Raw genomic sequence first — 20,438 nt, 5'->3', positions numbered from 1 at the left:
CCATACAGCGAGTGCTAGCTCTCATACGTTCTCTTGTCCTACTTTTTCTCGCTACCTCATCATTTGCATCGTGGTGACCTAGGGATGAGCGACTTCTCATACTGCGAACTCTGCTGTTTTGAGATGCTCCTGATCCGAAAGCCACCCTAACTTCCTCTCCCTTCGTGTGACTCGCTTTAGCGTTGACAGTCCTACTACTACTACTACTGTTGTTATTTTTTCTTCTTGCCGTTTTTGCCCACCCATCTCACGACCCATCTCTTCTGCACGTCTCTAGCCCTGCAGCACTGAAACATCACACTTTGGTCACACTGCTCCTCGTTGCCGTTGCCGGGAGAGCAACTTCAAAACTTCGTCAAAATGGCTGGCTCTAACGATAAACCCAGGCAAAGCGCGGGAGATGAGGAAAGTGGAGACCAGATAGGGTCTGATACTCCCCGGTCAGGCATTGCAACACCGCAGCCCGACCTACAGGACAAGAGGCTACCGGGTATCATGAGTTATTTCAGCCAGGTTGGTTCTTCCTCCTTGAATTTCTTTTCTCGTACGCCCTCCACCTCCCGAGCACGAGAAACTGAAGACGCCTCTCCTGCCCCGCATCAGGAAGAGAAGGATGCCGATAAGAAGACCACTGTGCCGGAACCACTGCCCAGCACAGATGACAAGGACTCCGCATCCGAGGCTTTACCTCTCCTCCCTCATGAGAGAGTAACGCCGCCGGCAGAAGCCGAGTCCTCACAGCCGGCAGCCTCCCAATCACAAACCAACCCTTACCCCACGCCGCCCTGTTCCAAAACCCCATCGGAGACGGGCGTGAGGTTGAGCGAGGTGGGCAGTGATGCCGGGGGTGTGTCATCGAGAGGCAGCTTTGACGTTGGTTCCCAAGCCCACACAAGCCAGAAGAAGTCGATCTCGGAACTTGCCCAGATGCAGTCCCGCAGAGCGAGCTTGGCCAGTCCCCTTACCAATGTCGTCACCGCCTCGTCTGTCCATGCGACCCACTTGTCCAACCCCAGCGGCTGCGTTGCTTCTACCACCACCACCAACACCACCACCCCCAGTCCTCCTTCCGGATCCCGCCCTTCTTTGGATTCTGCTGGTCCTCTTTCATCCAAGTCCGTTTCTGTTGATCGGCTTAAGAAGCTAACAAATGTTGCCGCGAATAAGAGTGGCCCATCCACGCCCACGCGAGCCCTCTCTTCCACACAACAGCCCCCCGCCAAGCCTGAGCCGCTTTCGCGCTCGGAGAGCTCTCAGTCGCAGAGCAACGGGGATGTGGCGGAGGCAGCCAGCGGTCGCGAAACCCCCGTATCTGAGAAGAGCGGAGGTAGCGGCAGCTCTGGGCTCCAAACGCAGAAGGGGAAACTCATTATCAAAATCCTGGAAGGTCGAGGCCTGCGCAAGAGCCGAGATCCATACGTTGTGGCCGTCTTCCAGCGGAATGAGCTCATTTCACCAGGTCCAAGAACTTTCGAGGATGAGGACGAAGCGAACGCACCCCCGCCTGGAGTAGGAGGCGTCCCAATTCAGAGACAAACCAGTGATTCCGGTCGCCCAATGGCTATTCCCATGAAAAGTCGACAAAGCAGTAGCACGAGCATGTCTGACCAGCATGCGTTCCGAAATCGCCCGAGACGTTCTTTCACCAGCCCTAAATGGGATGCCGAGGCACTCTTGTAAGTCTATCCCAATGCTAACCAATGTGAAGCAGCAGGTCAACTAACATTTTCCAGTGACGTCGTGGACACGGACATGTCGGTGGACGTCTCAGTATATGACCACGGTGTAAACGGGGAGGATCTCCTGGGACACATCGATTTCCAGGCCACCAAGGAGATCCCTGTCAGGGGATGGTTCCCTCTGAAGGGCCACGCCGACACCATGGAAGAAAACGCACCCACGGGTGAAATCTACGTCGAAACGATTTTCCAGCATTCCGATAAGAAGCATTACGGACCTGAAGACTTCCAGATCCTCAGGCTGATTGGCAAGGGCACATTCGGACAAGTTTACCAAGTTCGGAAGAAGGACTCGAATCGCATATACGCTATGAAGGTCTTGTCAAAGAAGGTCATTGTGCAAAAGAAAGAGGTTGCGCACACAGTCGGCGAAAGAAACATTTTGGTGCGAACGGCCATGGCGGAATCGCCCTTCATCGTGGGGCTCAAGTTCTCTTTCCAGACTTCTGGAGATCTTTTCTTGGTCACCGACTATATGTCTGGAGGCGAGCTATTCTGGCATCTACAGAAAGAAGGCCGTTTTGACGAAAAGAGGGCCAAATTTTATATTGCGGAGCTGATCCTGGCCATACAACACCTTCACAAAAACGATATTGTGTACCGCGATCTCAAGCCCGAAAACATTCTGTTGGACGCCAACGGACACATCGCCCTTTGTGATTTCGGGCTTTCGAAAGCCAACTTGACCAAGAACGACACGACGAACACTTTCTGTGGAACCACCGAGTATTTAGCGCCCGAGGTTCTGTTGGACGAGGCTGGATACACCAAGATGGTGGACTTCTGGTCGTTGGGCGTTTTGGTGTTTGAGATGTGCTGCGGCTGGAGTCCCTTTTACGCGGAGGATACCCAACAAATGTACAAGAACATTGCGTTTGGTAAAGTTCGTTTCCCCCGAGATACGTTGTCGCAGGAGGGCAGGAATTTCGTCAAGGGGCTGTTGAACAGGAACCCCAAGCATCGTCTGGGGGCCGTCGAGGACGCGCATGAGTTGAAGCGACATCCCTTCTTTGCCGATGTCGACTGGGAGGCCTTGGCCAAGAAGCTCATCACCCCGCCCTTTAAGCCCAAGTTGAAGTCGGAGACGGACGTGTCTTATTTCGATCCCGAGTTCACAAACGCAATGGGCCAGGCTGGTTCCCTTAATGAAAGAGCCCACGCACTCTCGACGGGCTTCGCGAACTCCACGCCGCTTTCTCCCACGACACAGGCCCACTTCCAGGGCTTCACCTTTGTTGATGACAACGCGTTGGACGACCACTTCGGTGGGCGCTACGATGATGACGAAATGGATGCCGATCGTCGGGATAATGACTGGGACGACCTCGACGAAAATGAACTTCGAAAAGCAAACAACCGCATGAGCGGCATTGTACGAACGGGGGGACATGACGAGCCTTTTGGTAATTCGCACTTCGATATGTGAGGGGCTGCCAGGCCCTATCTATATCCATGCACCTGATTTGGTTTTCGGGGCGAGTCTTGGTTTTGTCAACGGTCCTTGACGTTCTTCCAGCAGTCTGTGATAAAAATTTCATAACGATCTGCATCATTGCATCAGCCGGCTATTGTTGCATGGGGTATAACACTGCCACCAGTGGATGGTGGAAAGGTTGAAAGGCGTTAGGTCTTGCAAATATGAGGAATAATGGCACATACAGAATGCTACGCAAGCAAAAGCACGTTGCATGACAATGATGTTGAAATGCAGGATTGTGTCGTGTTGGCAGGCCAAAGCTGCCCAGCCATGCTTGCCCTTCTCGTCGGTGCCTGGGTCCTTGAACCCCCGTCGAGAGTGCAAGTCCGTTTCCTCCAGGCCAACTTCTCAACGAACATGACATTGAGAAGCGTTGATGCTGTCTCCAGCATCAGAACCGGTGGCGCCGCTGGGACACGTGTGGTTCCGGCCTGACACGGGCCGGCCATCTGACAGATTGCTGAACAGTGTCGAGCAAACGCGCCCGTGGTATGATGGCTCCTGGTGGATTCACCTAATAAGTTCTTGATAGATAGTAAAACTCAAATATATCAAGATTCTATCTACCTAATGTCGCTATGCCATGATGTTTGTACATGTGATGGAGTGATAATATTATGAAGAGCATTAACCCCCTGTTTGTATCAGAACATCTTGACTGTGCTTGAATGGTTACCTTTCTTTGTGACATATTGATCTTTTCCGATATGCAAGGTAATTGAACCCTAGTGACGGGCGCCCAGTCCCTTTGACGGGGAAATAATGATAGCTGGATGACGGGTGAGCTAGAATGAAAACAAGCACCAGTAGGAGGAAGAAAAGGACGTAAGGGGCTAGGGGAGATTGCCTGCGAAATGGTGGTAGAGATAGCAGAACAGTCTTGGATATGATGATGGTATGAACCAGTGTCTGGTCACCTATGTACATGTAGCTAGACGAGCGAGTGTTCACGCTTTTCAACTTCTGCAGTATTTGACAGACCAACTATTAAGCTTCTCGCGTCCTTTCTTATTTTCTACCTCCCTGATACCAGGAACCAAATGACTGGCTAATCACGCACGTAACTGGCCAATGCCACTGGGCAGGGGAGCGAGTCCCCGTCTCTTCCCCCCCTTTTCTCCCATTTGCCACCCCTTCTGGAGGGACCACGGAATCAGGCAGGGTACACAAACAGGAGCACTCTTCTGTGGCCTCTTCGGTGGCTGTGAAAGGGCGGGAGACGAAGGGAAAGGAGAGGAAGGAACGGCACAAGCTCCGGACAGGAGAAGGAGAAGGAAAAGACGAAGAAGGGGCAAAGTCTCTGTGTTCTTAAATCTTAAGTGCTGTTCCTTCTTCATGGGAGATAGGAAACCCAATGAAGAGGGGGAAAGAAGGGAGTCTTTCGAGGCAGTTATCTATTTCCATCTCCCATTCTCCCGCCTCCTTCTTTCCCCTATTGCCTACACTTGGGGTAACAGCGGCCCCAAAAGGGTGTATGCAGTTGGAATGCCGTGGTCTCAAGACGGGAAAGATACACCGTCAGTGATTCCTAGTTGAAGAAATATCCATCCATGAACCGTGTTTGCGCAGAGACGATGCGATCTCTCGTGTTATTGAGCACTGGGAAAGTTTTCAATTGAGAAGAAATGCATGCTGCCCGCCTTCAAGGTCAAGCGTCCGCGTTTGGAGACCTGGTGCGGCGCACCTCTGCCTGTTCCCACGCCTCTGTGTCCGGTTCTGGCACTTCTGCTCATTCTCGCCTCTGTCCGTCTCCCCTTTCCCCATCGACACGGGCTTGGCCAGGACGGATTGGGTAGGAGAATATACCACCGAGAAGGCAGAAGCTGGCGCCGGCTATCACTTAATGGCATGTCAAAGCCATCATTTGGCGTAGTTGCATTGGGGACTTTGGCATCGACCTGTGACGTATCCTATCTCACTTTGGGACTACTAATGGCATATCAATCCATCTGTCCCTCCTCCGAGGAACGTTTACCACCTTCTCAGTTTCCTCAGGTTGCGCGGTGGCACAAGCGAGAGGTTGGGGTTGTTCCCCCTGTGGGCAAGTATCAGCACGCATGCTTTCCCAAGCGGACTTGCATACACCATAGCACTTTTGGCATACCCTTATTCCCATCCCTGGAACGAAGTGTACCGCATTGACACGAACATATCCTGTGGCGATCACATTTTGCTGGATGTTGGACGATTACGACATCATTGGGTACAAGATGGTACCAGAAGTTGGTTTCATGTCGGATTCAGCAACAGCGATCCTGGAGTAAATGTACAAGGATTACACTTCTTTTCCTCAAAAGATATCATCCTCTTCCTTCCTTTCCTGCCTCTCCAACTCGCCCTGCCATACGGCGGCTATTTGTATTGTCTTTGCCATCGAAGCACATATGTGATCGTAAAATATTGATCGACCATCTGCCTTTCCCCGTTTCGTACCGTCTAAGGAACCATGTTCGCTTTCTATGCATTCGCAAACAAACCACTACTCAATTCGGATTCCCCAGCGTGTAAAGTGCTCGATTTTAATCGACAATGCTCGCGAGAGAATTTCGAATTTAGTGGGCGGCCGCGGTCTCCTCCTCCTCCTCCTCGAGCCAGTCCTCAACGACGGGCGCGGCGGAGCCGGGGGCAGCGGTCTCCTGACCCTCAACCTCGACGGCCATAGTCTCGTAGTCCTTCAGGTTGCTGGCGAGGTCGGCCTCCTCGGGGGACTTGGGGGTCTTGGGGGGCGGAGAATGTGGCGACCTGGCCGACGGCATCGGAGTCCTTGACGGGGGTGGGCTTGTAGGCCTTGAGCTCCTTCAGGTACAGCTCTTGGACGAAGTCGGCTATACGGAAAGTCATGTGTTAGTCAAACTGTGTCTGCAGAAAGTGGCAAGAATTTTCCATCAGAGCAAGTCGGAGTGGGATTGCATGAAGACATGGTCGTCGCTGGGCTTGCTGGGACAAATATAGTGTAGTCGAGGGCCGATATCTCGGCTGCGATGACGGGGTTTGCGAATGGTGAAATGAAAAATCTTGATTTTCGACGTTCGGAGCTCGGCGAAAGGAAGCAATTGACTTCCGAGCTCTATGATGTCGTCCACTCATTCCCATACGCAACCTCCGACTGGTGCTTCGTTCCCCGGAAAAGAAAGAGAGTGGCAATTCCAAACGTACCTCGTCGCGAGACAGTAGGGGCGATGAAGGTTCTGGTGGCATTGATGCGGGCAACACGGGTGATGGCACTGGCGGCCGACCTGGCAGTCTGCAGAGCGACAAAAACTGGTTAGTGTCTCTTTGGTCGGAGGTGCATCAATTGACTGGGGGCGGGGGCATTGCCATTGGGCTGGACATACCGAGGGTCTGAGTTGGAAGAGCATTTTGATGGATGGAGGAGAGAGGGATATGCTCAATTGACTGTGTGGTCGACGGGTGGTCGTCGGTGAGGATGTGTGGGGGATGGGTGGTGATGATGGGCGAGGATTAGTTGGAGGTGAAGTGGTCGGCAGGTTGAGGTTTTTGCGGCTGCTCGGCGCTTCGGGGAAAATTGGACGGACGGCCTTCCTACTTTGCCCATTCCTCACTCACTCACTCGCCCACTCACTGCAGAGGTCGCTCACTGTGCAGTGTGCACCCACCACCGACCAGCCAGCCCACTTTGCCCAATAAAAGCTCTCTCTCGCTCAGCTCCTCACAACCTGGAGAAAGAAGCTTGGACCTTCTGTTTTCTCCAACCTCGCATGCCAAGACTGAGGTCACGTGAATAGACCAACCGCACTCAAACTTGCTGATAGTGGTCATGATCAATTCGACCAACGTACTTGTTGATCTATCTTACGATTATTCATAATATCTGCTTCAACTTTCGATGATATCAACACTACACCCGAACATCTTACCTAGTCAATTCCATTTAGGAGCTACCACAAACACCTGATCATGGCGGCCAGCCATAGCATCATCCCGCTAGGTCCATGACGGAGCTTGGCTAAAACAAGGCCTTCTCTAGCGGTCAGCAGGTCCTCTGCCCTCGTGTTGTGCTGTGCCTTTCAAATTCTTGGAACCTTCGCCTAGTTCCCGTCAAGCTTGGCTTCTTTCAAGTCAACAAAACCCTGACGGTCTTGGTGACTCATTAAGCGCTGTCCATGGTGTCCCCCAGACTGCTCTGTAGGTACTTCACTTTACTTGCATGTGCATTGATGGTCAACAACCGCCTCTCAAGTGGGTCTGGTACCGGGTATTGGGGTCTGGGAAAGCAAGCCCCCTCCCCCTCTTCACTTTGGGATCCGAGTGTCAACATGGACTGTGACTAGCTGATACTGTTGTTATCGTTTCTGATATGAGGACTTCCTGGTAGTCCAATGGCCCGGTTTATGCCTTGCTGCTGATAGCCAGGGCTCACCATGTGTTGATGCAACTGGATTGCCTTTGGACCATTAACAACAAGGCACGTTTGGGAGGTCAGTTTACACCGCCATTGCTTTCCCCGACTTGACGGTGTGATCAGGTCCGAGAAGCCATTGGCCACGACGCGTTGTCGTTTTTCCTTCTGTTGGGAGTTGACTTATCGCATATGGACAAGATAGAAACCGATTCCATTCTAGGAAAGGGCATGAAGCCCCGGACCGGTGCTTGAACTGTGCACCCAATTGCCGGTCACTCTCACGGACTCTTCCTGCTTGTAGCTGTGATCGAACAGGAGTGGTTCCACGTTCTCTCTGCATGTATGCAATCTAATATCAAACTTCAATTTGTGTTGTTCACTTCTACAGTCCAAAGAGTCTCACTGGGAACCTTTTGCAGGAATCCTGATTGGATGACCGGGGTTCGCCCCTATTGGTTCATTGATCGTTGACAGCACTTGTTCCTATGCATCCTAAATGAGACCAGATACTGGTTGTTAGTCTCTACTCGTTCTGCGCCATGAGCAGAGTGTAGATGACTAAGTGAGAAAGTCCACTGCCATTCACCCAGTTCATCATTCTCATCACGCCGGCTCTCACTCTCTCCACGCCCAACTTTCTACCACACATGAACCTATCGCAGGAGATGTAAAGGTCACGAGATCTATAATGATTGTAGGGAGATCAAACCAAGGCCGCGATGGCTTTTTGCCTGAGACTTTGTCACCAATATTCGCCACGGCTGCTGGCTTGACAACCTTCATGCCGTTTTCTCAATGTTTGGTTACGTCACGTCAGCCTTCGCATATCAGTCCGCCAGATAATGTCGGCTTCGGTGGTATCTGGCGCTGGACTTGAACAGTTATGATTGAATCAGATTGTGCGTCTCGAAGGTTAGGCGACATAACAGCTGGTGCAGCCAGAACACAGGAGATAAGACAAATTATTCAGACCATGACCTTCCCCATAACGAATTTTACGAATTGGAATGCTCGAATGCTCGTCCGTCTCTGATGAAACCTCCACCACGGAAGTTCTATGTTCAAAATCGAGGAATCTGATGGGACTCCACATGGCAGACGTGAGATGTACGAGCTAACCCCCATTTTGGTCTCCCAACTCTCGAATATGGGTGGCTCGTAAATCTGTTGCACAGGCTCCCAAGTCAAGATTGGCTCCTGTAAGATGCGTTGAATCCGACTTCTAATTTCTCATTTCAGTGTACGTATAACATTGGAAACTAAATGCTGCCACGAGATACCAAGTGGTTCCGAGTTAGGCCTGACAACTGGCTACTGGAATCCCTACCCCTTGGACTATGAGCAGATTGGGTAACCGCGGTACTCTCCATGCCTTTTCTCGAAAAATGTCACCAAACAAACCTCCTCATCTTGGCTCCCCAATGCATATGCGTGGTTCGACAAGTATCAAGAAATATTAATCTGTAATATGAGAGAGGCTCACCAGGACACCCACTGTCCAGCGCCCCCCCTTGTAAATGGACTAGTTCAGGCGGAAATATGACCCAGGCCGTTTCACGAGGCACCAACGTGTCCAGCATCATCTTTTTAAGATGAGCATAACTACAAGAAAAGCAAAAGGAGGTCAAGGTCTTACATGCCATTGGTCGTGTGCGTTGTGGTGATCGCCGCTAATCATCTAGCGGCGATCAGGGTGGGCCGCCCAAAAGCTAGGGGACGTCGTTGGAGCATATCATATAATCATTGCCATTGGGACCTCAATTGCAAGAGACCTGTAATGCTGCGTGTCGAAACGGAAGGCTTGTAATCGGTTGAAGCTTGAGAATGCCCCCAGTTAGTTGGTGTCTGCGACTCCCATATCATTGCGTGGTGAGATGATGGCTGTTTGTAAGTAAACAATGGGCATAGCTACACTTACAAGCCTGGCCAGCTGGTGTTGGTGAGAGCTTCAAGCATGATAAATTCCAAGTAGAATATGATGCAGATGTGGTTATGAGCACTGTTAGTGGGTTTGTATCTCGGGAAGAGGCAAACCAACTGCAGATACAAGACATGGCCCGGCTGCTGAGGTCCAGCAGGGATTGCGTACCTATTATGCCGTCACAGCACGCCGATTGGCATCTCGAGAACAGATGAATAAAATGTACGTACGTACTGGGGTGCATAAGCAGTTTGGGTACGTGCATCGGGAGGAATAAAAGGTAGGTGACGGTCTGGGGTGCAGCTCACCCAAAAGACACCAAGATATCATCACAGCCAGCACCAGATATGGGCGCACGCAATAAGACATTTAATGCCAAAACAACCTCCAAAAATTAGTTAAAACTCGTAAAAAATTACAGGACCGCATTCGTGAAGCCTATAGCACGGCAGCAAAAAACTTCAAAAAGAGCACCCGGGAAGGCTGTGTGAGGCACGACCCGGGATCGAGAAAGAACCTTGGCGACTCTCCCCCTCAAGTCAGGCTTCAGTGGAGGGGCCTGTCGGAGATGCTAGCTGAGTCACTCGTTGTATTTCATCTGGCCATCAAGTTACGATTTCAGTGGAGGGATCGCTCGGCTTGGGAAATCATCCTGCTACTGGCACCTATTAGGCCTCCTTCCGGTTTTCCCGAGCAATTAGCCGAGCTCTCCTATTGCCGATGGGAGCTTGCCTGAGGCTGTAGCTATCGGATTGTACTTGGGTACCTGTGAATGGCTTCCAGTTTGATTGTTACAGTGGGAGGGAGGGGGACACTGGGGGTGCTGGAGACCACTACTGCTGGCTGACTTACTGCCTGCCTACTTGCCTATCCGCCTTCACATACACTGGAATTGCTACTAAATTATTCTATTCTACGATACATAAGGTATCCTTGTGGTTGATTAATTGCTTGTGTTCTCTTCCATGGGGACCACCATACCGCCTCCCCTGAGAGGTTGCTTAAGGGCAATGCCAAGATTCTCTACAAACCCAAGGTAGCTCAGAAGTCCATTTATCCATCCCTAACAATACATCAGAGGCTTAAAAGAATATTTCATCATATCTCCAAATCAACATAAATCAGATATGGGAACCTTTCGAGTCACCATGAAAGCAAACCCTTACACAACACCACGTTGGCATGTTCAGTCCATCCGTTTTCGAGGCACAACGCTGGCAGTATCACACTTCAAACGAGACCATATGATAAATAATGCATTCCACATGGTTCAGCACATTCGTCATCACGGCAACGCCATGGCTCCAGCACACCCACCGTCTCATCGGCAGGTCTACGGGTCAGGGGCTCGACACGCCGCAAGAGAATCCCGCTCAACATCTGGCCAAACACACCAATAAATACCGTCTTTCCTTTGCTTACGACCCCTCGCTTGCTACGAAATACTTGTTGGCCCGAGGAACAGGCTACGGAAAGTCGCAGGCGGCTGCACCGCACACATCAACAGACGGTACTCCACACATACCATTCCGAGCACAAGGGATTCCGCGAAGCTCAGACGGCATTTTACTTTGGACAGAAAACGGGGGCTGCTCGGAAACACCATTTCAAAGCGAAGAGGGTTCATGGGACAGAGAATGGCGACCTCTATCAGCCTACACGGATATCGACACGGGACAAGGAAACCTCAACAGAGCAGCGGTATCGAGGACCAAATAGAGCATACATATATACAACGCGCCAACCAGGTATGTACAGAAGATCAGTCCCATGTATATACAACGAACGAGATTGCTGACATCGAGCGCCGACAGTGCCCACTGCCCTTCCCCTATTCCCCATACGAAGCCACCATCGACTTCCCACCATCTCAATCTTCCGGCCAAACGCAGAAGCAGGAAAAAAGCAGCATCAGACCCCAAGTTCTAGTCCGACATGTCATAGAACTCGTCACACTTAACCAGCTGGCCGACAGGAAGGTTGCAGTCTTCATCGGCGCCACGCATGTAGCAGTTTCCTGGATGCAGCCACCGCCCGTTAGAATAACAGCCAAACAATTTCGTCTCGCGAAAGCAGAGAGAAAAGTTGACACGAGGATTGAGGATGACGTATCACCCATCGTCTCTTGGATCTCTCTTCCTGTCCACTCGCCGCGCCGAAACCCCCTTCGCAAGAGAGGCACTACTTACCGTCGTCACAGCGGCACGCAACATCGCTCCTGCAAAGAGAGCAGAACGTCAGCTTCATCGTTGATATATATCCAGCCAGAACTTGCTTGGGACATTGGGAAAAAAGGAAGGAAAGAAAGACATACCCTCCGTTATCACAGGACTCGACGCCAGCGGGGAACATCTGCGGCCCGCTGGCCGTCTGGTTCTGGCTCTGGGCCACGGTCACGGCCACCGCCACCGCGAAGAGGGAGAAGAGCGACGACAGATGCATGTTAGCTCTGGAGGAACAGGAACTGACGCGGAGGTTGGGTTTGGACTTCGTCGACCAAAGGAACAGCTACTAATGATTATTTTTGCTGATGTATAATAATATTAGGATCACACGGATAACGATATTAGATTATGTACAATGATGGGAAATATGTAAGCACGTTCGAGGGAACGCCGACTGTCGAACGGCCGGCTTATATATATGCCACCCCAATGAGGGCCAAGCCCGAGTCTTTTCGATCCGGCACGATCAGGGAAACCAGATCAGATCAGATCAAACCGTACCGTTGCAACACCACAGCCCCAAGACCACGGCCGCGGAGCCCCTGCCAGCCTCCCGTGCGCCACCAAAACGACGATACTGTTGTTTCAGGAAAGGAAAAGTATCGTGGAGATACCGAGATTGGGTGTGTTATATTTCGCCAAGTTCAAACGAAAGGGAACACACTTGATCCTCGAAGTCCTGAGGCCCATCCGGGAAAACGTAGATGTTTCCAACCTTACCCTCTCGTTTCGTTTGAGCTGATGTTATGAAACCGGAAGTCTTTCCAAACAAACGAAATACGGCGATTGGAGGGTCACTCTACTCAGAAGGAAGAGACTGTGAGAATTCGTTTTATATACCTCGATGGTCGTCGGTGCCGAACATCCCCTCTCCATCGCCAGATATCCATCCATGCTCCCAACATCACGGAACTCGGCGTTTATCTCCTTCTTTTGGAAACTCGGGATACACCGATTGACCCGCCCACCGACCCGGCAATGATGCAAAGAAAAAGAAAGGTGATATTCGTCGATACGATATGCAATCCTTGATGGCGATGATGGTCACTAGATCTGCCTATCCAACCTGGGCCATGAAATGTGTTTAGACGAGTGATTGGTTATCGACATCCCGGCCCCGAGACGTTGGTGTTCAAGCTACCAAGCATGACAGGCATTCCGAAATGCCACTACCCATACCGTGCGGCCTGGACGATGCCGTCCGGACGTGCCGGAGCCGATTAGTAAGACATGCGGCATGCACTTTAGCTTGCATCACGCTATCTATCATCCCGGCCGGTCAATCCTTGATGAGCCGCACGGCACATCCAAATCGACCCCACCAGTTCCTCGGTTCACAGTAGAAGAAGCAAGTACCAATCATGAAAGTCCTCTCATAGCATTGAGCATTCGTGGCAAGCTAAACATGTAAATAGGTAATCTGAACTCCAGGTACCTGCCCCAGATCGCACGCACACCTCAACGCTGTCTGGTATAAATGACATGTACATACAACACCACCCTATTCTACTAGACTACAACCACCCGCCATTGATTCCTCGCAATCTATCACCCGACCGATCAAGAAGCATTGCTCATCTCCTTCCTCCTAACCGGATAAGCCCCCGACCCCTCAAGCCTGCCCCCGCGCCGCTTGCGGAAGCTGGTGAACCCCTTGACCGCGATATACAGCAGCCCGATGACGCCCGCGACGACCGAGTACGCCACGATGAGCCCCGTGCCGCCGCCGGCGTTGTTGCGCACGAGCTCGATGCCGAGGCCGCCGTTGATGATGCCCAGGATCATGAGGGCGCGGCCGTACCAGATGTGCACGTGCGAGACGGCGCCGCGCCGCTGGTGCTTGACGTAGTACATGTGGTGCAGGTAGCCGCCGATCGGCTGCAGCACCATGAGGCAGACGATGACGGTGCCGAAGACGGTGTGGGTTTCGCGGAAGCCCTGTGTGGTTGCAGATAGTTGTTAGTATCTCTTCTTGTACGTAACCATGATAATACCAAAACACGACGTACCATGAAAGTCTTCTGAGAGAGCACGTATCCAAGACCGAACCCGGCCCACATCAAGATAAAGTTGAAGAACTGGAACGCGCCATGGGCCATCCAGTTACCCAGCAGCGGCATGAGGATGGAGCCGACGGGGTACAGAACGACAAAGACGAGGGCCATGATGATGCCGTGGGCCCGCTGCAGCCTCGTGATCTCGTCGCGGGCGCTGCTGAAGCCGCCGCCCGAGGGAATAACACCGGGCCCACTACCGCCAGGTACTCCACTGCTGCCGTTAGGCCCGAAGCCACTGCCGCTGCCGCTGCCGCTGCCACCACCCTGCTGCGCGTTGATGAAGGGGTTCGAGTCGCTCGAGATGGTCGCCTTGGTCAGATCGTACGACCAAGATCCGTAGTCATCATGACGACTGATAGAAGCGTCCTTGTCCGTCGTAGCAAGCGAATCGCCCGCCTTCCACGCCGCGATCCAGGGCGTGGACGAGGAGCTCAGCGGCATGGAGCCGCCGTTGGCCCACGAGTTGCAGTTGGAGCACGCCACGTTGGCGCGCATCGTCTTGCCGCCATCCACGACGCCCGAACCCGCGAGCAGCGTCAGCTTGGCCGCGGTGCTGCTCGTGTCCTCGACGGGCATCTGATGGTTGGTGCCCTGGCGCGGCGAGATGGTCACATTGCCGGCGCCATCCTGGTACATAACGAACATGTTGGAGTCGGCCATGCGCGTGCCCGTGGCCAGGGCGATCCACGAGTAACTAGTCGGGCCCGAGATCTGGAAGTAGATGTTGCCCGAGCCGGAGCTGGCCGACGCCTCGGGCACTCCGACGGCGAAGCAGACGTCGGTCGTCGGACACGTCTGCTGCGTGGCAGCGTGGATGAGAGCGGCATAGGAGGCGAACGCGGCTGCGGGAAAGGGTTAGCTAGTTATCAGTACAGCAGCAACGCATGGGCAGCAGAAGTGAAGTGCAGTTGCTGTCACGGTCCAGTGGGTGTGTATCCGAGTCATGGAGGCATAATGAAGAGGGTGTACAAAGATAATGACTTACACAAAACCGCGGATCGTCGAAGAGAGAACATGTTAGGCTGCTGCTTCTTAGTGATCACAGATTCATACTATAGACATTAGGTCGGGAGGGAAAGCAAAGCAATGCCGATGGGGATGTGGCCGGGCATTTAATAAGGACGCACGCCAGGAATGACAACCATTAGCGATGCCAAGCCCATTGACTTTTGTTTTTGGTCGGCGCAAAACATCCCCATGGTCCAGCCACGGCGGACGGACTTGGATGGGAGGAGGTACCTGCTTCGTACTCGAGTATGTAGACAAGTCGAAGCGATTAGATCGGCAACTGAGACAGGCATGGGCAACATCAGACAGGTAGGCGGCAGGCAGGCCAAGCGAGAGACCGAAGATGCAGTACACATGCAGAGACACGTGCCAAGGTGCCGCCGGCCTTGTCAACATGCGTTCACCCGGATTCTAGTTTTGGATTCTGGAAGGCAATCTGCGCTTGCAGTTGCGCTGCTGACCGAACCTCAACCACACCTTGTTTCCCCCAAACCTTGTCCGTCGTCTCTACTGTACCTTAGCAAGCCTATTGCCTAGATACTAGCACGATCGGCCACCGTAACGTCCGTGAAGCCCGCGAAGCGCGTTATGGGCCGGCCACGTAAACTAGTCCCATGCGGTGGCTTGTTACCTGCTGGCTAAGGCTGTCTCGGCTCGTGCCCTGACGTTAGCCAAGTAGTAGCCGCAGCGGTATCTTTCGTGGAGGTCACGTCGACAGGGCATCGCAATAGAGTTTGCCGTGTTTGATTTAGACGATTTCCACGTTTGGGACGGGTCCGCGGTTGGCAGGGTGCGCTTGCACGGTGCGGAAGTCTCCAGTTTGATGCGAGGTTGTATTCTCCTCCCCAGATGAGTATATGATCCCAAGAGTGGATAGACAGTTGATTGGCGGGACGCTTAGGAATAGACGCCAAGAATAGAGATCGTCATAGCATCACGTCGCTAATGAGCTAGGAAGCTGAATACACTTCTGTCGTGATTTCAAATGCTCCATAGCCGTTAGGTTAGGCTCGTCTGTCGTTTCCTTCCTTCAATCGCTTGTTGTGAGGGAACATGTGCGGTACTTCAAGTTCGAGTTGCAATACTAGCTCAGCCACCAAAGCTGATGCGGCTTCAGCAAAGCCAGGGTTCGAGAAGGCGCCAAGAGGAATGGGGATGAAAGTCAATGGCAGCCAAGTCGGGGAATGGCCCAATTGCTGGGTACATGACTGACGAGAGGTGCACGGCTGAGTATCTTGCAACAGCGGGAAAATAGGCGGCACGCTGATGTCTCTTTAAGTGCACGCATGCATGGGTAGTTACTCATCGCTTGCAAATTCCATGACTTCGCTACCTGCACTGCTTCGCCGACGCTTGTCGATGAATAATGGCCCGTCGAGGAGACCAATTGTAACTGTGTTGGGTGCATGAGAGACAAGTCCGGGAAGGTGCCAATGAAGCCCCGGTAGGCTCGACTTGATAATGCCCGAGTTGGTTGAGGAAGGAAGCAGACGAAGTTTGATGTGACGAGATTGGGTTCTTGCCTGGTTGCTTCTAGCCCGCACTAACAAGCCGGCAGGTACGATTCGGCTTCCATGTACTCCGTCATTAGCTGGATTTCGACAGCTTGCAGGTGCTCTACAGACTACCTCAAGTTCCTTCCTTCTAGTTGGTGCAATTTAGTCATGGATATCTGCTAAAATGGTACCTTCCTGGAGCTCCCATCCAAGTGGGATTCGGATGATTCCAGGTTCAGAACCATATCAGCAGGATGGCTGACGGGACCGAAGAACCGCCAAATTGATCGATGGAGTCATTGTTGATGGCTGGTGTACATCGTAGTACAGAACGTCCGAGGGTTTTCTGTACAGACGACGGAAAAGCGAGATCTCTCCCGAGCGCCGACGTTATCTTTTGGCAATATCCTTGTCTTTAACCCCCTTTCATTGTCACCGAGACCTGTCTTTCTTTGGGAAGTTGAGGACCACAAAAGGAGTCGTTGGCATATGCATGCAATGCATATCGACACCCATCACGAAGAGGCATGCCCAAGACAGACAGACAGATAGACAGATGTAGATGCAATGCAGCGCAAGCAAGCCGGGCAAGAAATGGGAACGCGCTCGATGCGCCATCCATTACACAGGCTGGACAGGACCATACGTGGCCCGGCGTGTTAGTCAAAGGTTTGTAATACTCCTTTTCGTAGAATCGTAGCCGTGATGCAACACGTCAAGATCTTGGTGTGATGCCAAATCGGACAAGCGAAGTGACCCGATTGGGCAGGTTCCTTTTTCCCCCCTTCCCTTCCCTCACTGTCACCCCCTCTCCAAATAGATAAGGGGAATGGATGATGGATGATGCTGCAGTCTGCAGGTAGTAGCCGAATAGGAAGAAGAGCAAGATCTCAAACATGCCAAACCCACCAAACAATACCACCCTAACCGGCTGACAGCATGCTGTCGTCATTCGTCCAGTCCTTTGTTACTATCTATCATTGCGACACAAGGACAGTATCTCGTGTACTGTAGTCTGTACCAGAACCCCCATCAATAGCCAAGATAGATAAACACACCAACAACAACATTAACCTAACCTAGGACAAGCCGGCAAGAGTGTTTCAGAGGCAATGCAAGATAAAGTGGTGGAATTCAGCCTGGCCCAATGGCCAGGCTTCCATTTCTCATTGTCCGCATTGGGTAATGTTGAGTCCCCTCTCGATGCCCGATCCAGCAAAGAGCTTGCGTCTGGCGGGCTGTAACTTGTAAGGCCTGGACTCCAAGTGCCGCCCTGACCTTGATTCGAGTATGCCAATTAACCTAACGTTAAACGGAAGAAAATTGGCTAATTAATAAGCTAGCGGGAAACCATAATCTGTGGCTCTAGGCCCTGGGGGGTTGGGGTCCGGCGATGAGGGGGACGTCGTCTATTTTCTTGCGCCAACTACCGCCTTAGGGTACCACTCAGAACGGCTGCATTCGAAATGGTGCGGATGGGTTGCCCTACCACACAACACTGCCACCCGACTCTTCGGCACTAACAAGCGAACAAACGAGCTAACCTAAGAAGCTGGCACACGAGTGGGGGGTTTCTGGGGGCTTTGGAGGCAGGGGGCACCGTTTGATGAGGAAGGCCGTATCAAGCGGGAAAAACATGCACATCTGCGCAGTCTATCACTACATATCCTAGGAAGAAAAGAAAGAAAGAAACGCAATGCCCTGCCAAACAGCCAAGAAGCTGAGGCCTCCCCACGGAACAAGAAACTCCTGTAGCACCTCATTCTATATCCCAAGGACTCGGCTGAGTCGGCTCTGCCTCTCCTCCCGCCTGCGACCAATCTATGTCGCTTTTCTCTAAAACGACGCGCACACCTTGCGTCATAACCTCGCGAGATGCGGCAGGCTGTGCAAGTAGGCACCAGTAGCTATGTTGCGCCCATCTATCTCATCTCCCGTCTACACCCGTTTGGTTATCTAATCCCGCGAGATTCTGTCTCGCTGAGCTCGTATCTAAGCCTCTGCCGCTAGAAAATGCACACGTAGGATCCCAGTCCATTATGCCTCCGCCATCATTGCGAAGCCATTGCTCTCCAGCAAACTGTTTGGTGCCACAAAGCTGAACCCGCCAAAGGGGTCATCCTTGTCGTCCTTGGTTGCCATCGAGGCCCAGGGATCCTTGGCCGTAATTACGGGGCTGAGCGACAACTCGGTGAACTCGGGCGCGAAGTTCTCCGCGAGCTCGGGGTCTGTGATCATGGGCTGGATCGGCGGCTCGACCTCTCTGGCGGCAAGCTTCTTCCAGTCGATCGTGCGGAAGAACCTGTGCTTTTTCATGGCAAGAAGGTCCTTGGGCATGTTGCTGCCAAATCGTTTCGCGGGGTCCTTTCTCAGCAGACGCGTGAGCAGATCCTTGGCATCGGGGCTGAGGAAGTAAGGTAGGACCAGCTTCTGCTTGACGATGTTCTGCTGGATCTTTGCGTGGTTTCCACCACGGAAAGGAGGGTTGCCCGTCATCAGATCGAAACCCAGCGCACCAAACGACCACCAGTCCACCGCCTTGCCGTACTTCTGTCCCTGCACGACTTCCGGGGCCATGTATTCCACCGTCCCCAAGATGGACTTACATCCCGAGTCCTCGTCGAGCGCGACCTTGGACAGTCCGAAGTCTGTCAGCAGAAGATGACCTTGGGAGTCCAGGAGACAGTTCTCAGGCTTCAAGTCGCGGTACACCACCCCGAGCGTATCGTGCAAGTGCGACAGCGCCAAAGCCATCTCGGCCATGTAGAAGGCGGCGACCGGCTCGGGAAACATCTTCTCGGTGTTGAGGTGAGTGAAGAGCTCACCGCCCTGCCCATACTCGAGAATGAGATAAAGCTTCTCGTGGTCCTGGAAGGCGTAGAAGAGCTTCACAACGAATGGGTGTCGGTTCACCGACTCGAGAATCTGTCGCTCCGTCTTGGTCTGCTCGACCAGCTTCTTGTGTACTATGACAGACGCCTTCTTGAACTGCTTCTGAGCGTACAGACGGCCGGTGGAGCGTTGCTTCACGAGCAGCACCGTGCCGTAGGTGCCCTTGCCCAGGCATCGCAGGGGCTCAAAATCGTCGTTTTGCATTTTACGCTGGACGAGTCCACCTTCGATGGCGCCAATCATGGGCTTCTCACGCACGCTCTCGCTCACGAAATCGTGCTCGAGCCGGACCTCGTAGCTCGTCGAGCCGTTGTCGGAAATGTCGTCGTCGCTGCGGTAGAGCACGCTCTGGTGGCTGTTGGTCCTGCTCAGACGCGTCATGGTGCTGGAGGGCGAATCGCAGTTGAGGCTCAGCGGGTCCATCTGCAGGCGCAACTTGGCAATCCCGCTGACTGCGGGGGAGTTCTGGCCGCGCAAGACGGGAGAACAGTTTGCGCTGACGACGTCATCAATGCCGATGTGTTGCGGGCGAGTGCGGCGCGAAGTCAGCGGCGGCGTCTTGCAGCTGTCGGAGTCCTCGTCTCCGGACTGCAATGGGGTGTGGCCAAAGCCGCGGACGGTGGTAAGCGCAGGCGCCGCGGACGGGTACATGTTGGACATTTTGGCGGGGGAAGTGCGCTAATGGAGGGCGTCGCGACGGGGTCTGTCTATATGGTGGGAGGTAAATGTGGTAGAAATGACGTCTATATTTCTATCGCTCTATAGAAGCAAGAAGCACTTCAGCCTACCCCGATTCAAGGTAGGTGAGTGCCTCGTCGGCGTTCAGCGTCGGCGCGAGGTTCAAAGAGGAAGCCGTGGATTCGCTTTTGTTGTGAAAGGCGCATCTGGCTCCGGGAGAGAAACGAAGAAAAGAGAGGGTTCTCTGGCTGTTGTTTATCCTGCATTTGCGCGTGAGTGCTGCGCGTCGAGAGTGGTGTTGGTTGGTCGTGGGTTGTTGCTAATTCACCAAAATGGTGTTGTCGAAGGTAAAGATTCAAAGAATTCGGGCGCGGGCAGGGCCCAGGAAAAAAGTCAAGTCACTGCTAAAGTGTGTAACCAACCTTACCTGCGTACAGCTGCTGCTGCTGCTGCTTGGCGGCACACATTCTTCTTAGGCCGCTGGTACCTGAGGGTCGATCCGGCATAAAAAACAGGGAAATTGGGGTCAGATTACGGCTGTGGCTCGCACTTTGGTGCTTGGGCACACCCCAGCTCAATCAC

General features: G+C 52.8%; 5 protein-coding genes across 5 annotated transcripts; 2 read left to right on the top strand and 3 right to left on the bottom strand.

Moving 5' to 3' along the window:
* Positions 1–360: 360 nt before the first annotated feature.
* PG997_006866 (uncharacterized protein) lies at positions 361–3,165 on the top strand (the record flags this gene model as incomplete). Its single annotated transcript, XM_066811181.1, has 2 exons — positions 361–1,676; positions 1,734–3,165. 2 exons carry the CDS (start codon positions 361–363, stop codon positions 3,163–3,165), a joined length of 2,748 nt encoding a protein of 915 aa, XP_066670104.1.
* Positions 3,166–5,768: 2,603 nt separating this feature from the next.
* Positions 5,769–6,575, bottom strand: PG997_006865 (uncharacterized protein; the record flags this gene model as incomplete). The annotated part of the gene is made up of 4 exons (XM_066811180.1): positions 5,769–5,933; positions 5,959–6,041; positions 6,373–6,460; positions 6,552–6,575. The coding sequence occupies 4 exons, from the start codon at positions 6,573–6,575 to the stop codon at positions 5,769–5,771; spliced, it is 360 nt and encodes a 119-aa protein (XP_066670103.1).
* A 4,179-nt stretch (positions 6,576–10,754) lies between these two features.
* Positions 10,755–12,038, top strand: PG997_006864 (uncharacterized protein; the record flags this gene model as incomplete). The annotated part of the gene is made up of 3 exons (XM_066811179.1): positions 10,755–11,201; positions 11,249–11,690; positions 11,830–12,038. The coding sequence occupies 3 exons, from the start codon at positions 10,755–10,757 to the stop codon at positions 12,036–12,038; spliced, it is 1,098 nt and encodes a 365-aa protein (XP_066670102.1).
* Positions 12,039–13,285: 1,247 nt separating this feature from the next.
* PG997_006863 (CBD9-like protein) lies at positions 13,286–14,622 on the bottom strand (the record flags this gene model as incomplete). Its single annotated transcript, XM_066811178.1, has 2 exons — positions 13,286–13,663; positions 13,735–14,622. Coding segments are annotated over 2 exons (1,266 nt in total), but the record flags the coding sequence as incomplete, so codon positions are not given.
* Positions 14,623–18,323: 3,701 nt separating this feature from the next.
* PG997_006862 (Serine/threonine-protein kinase psk1) lies at positions 18,324–19,838 on the bottom strand (the record flags this gene model as incomplete). Its single annotated transcript, XM_066811177.1, has 1 exon — positions 18,324–19,838. The coding sequence occupies one exon, from the start codon at positions 19,836–19,838 to the stop codon at positions 18,324–18,326; it is 1,515 nt and encodes a 504-aa protein (XP_066670100.1).
* Positions 19,839–20,438: the final 600 nt, after the last annotated feature.

The sequence above is a fragment of the Apiospora hydei genome (assembly GCF_038363865.1).
Source record: "Apiospora hydei strain CBS 114990 chromosome Unknown utg000005l_segment0_segment0, whole genome shotgun sequence".
NCBI classification, from domain to species: domain Eukaryota; kingdom Fungi; phylum Ascomycota; class Sordariomycetes; order Amphisphaeriales; family Apiosporaceae; genus Apiospora; species Apiospora hydei.
Note: the sequence above shows the minus strand (reverse complement) of the source record. Positions and strands in the feature narration are given on the sequence as shown.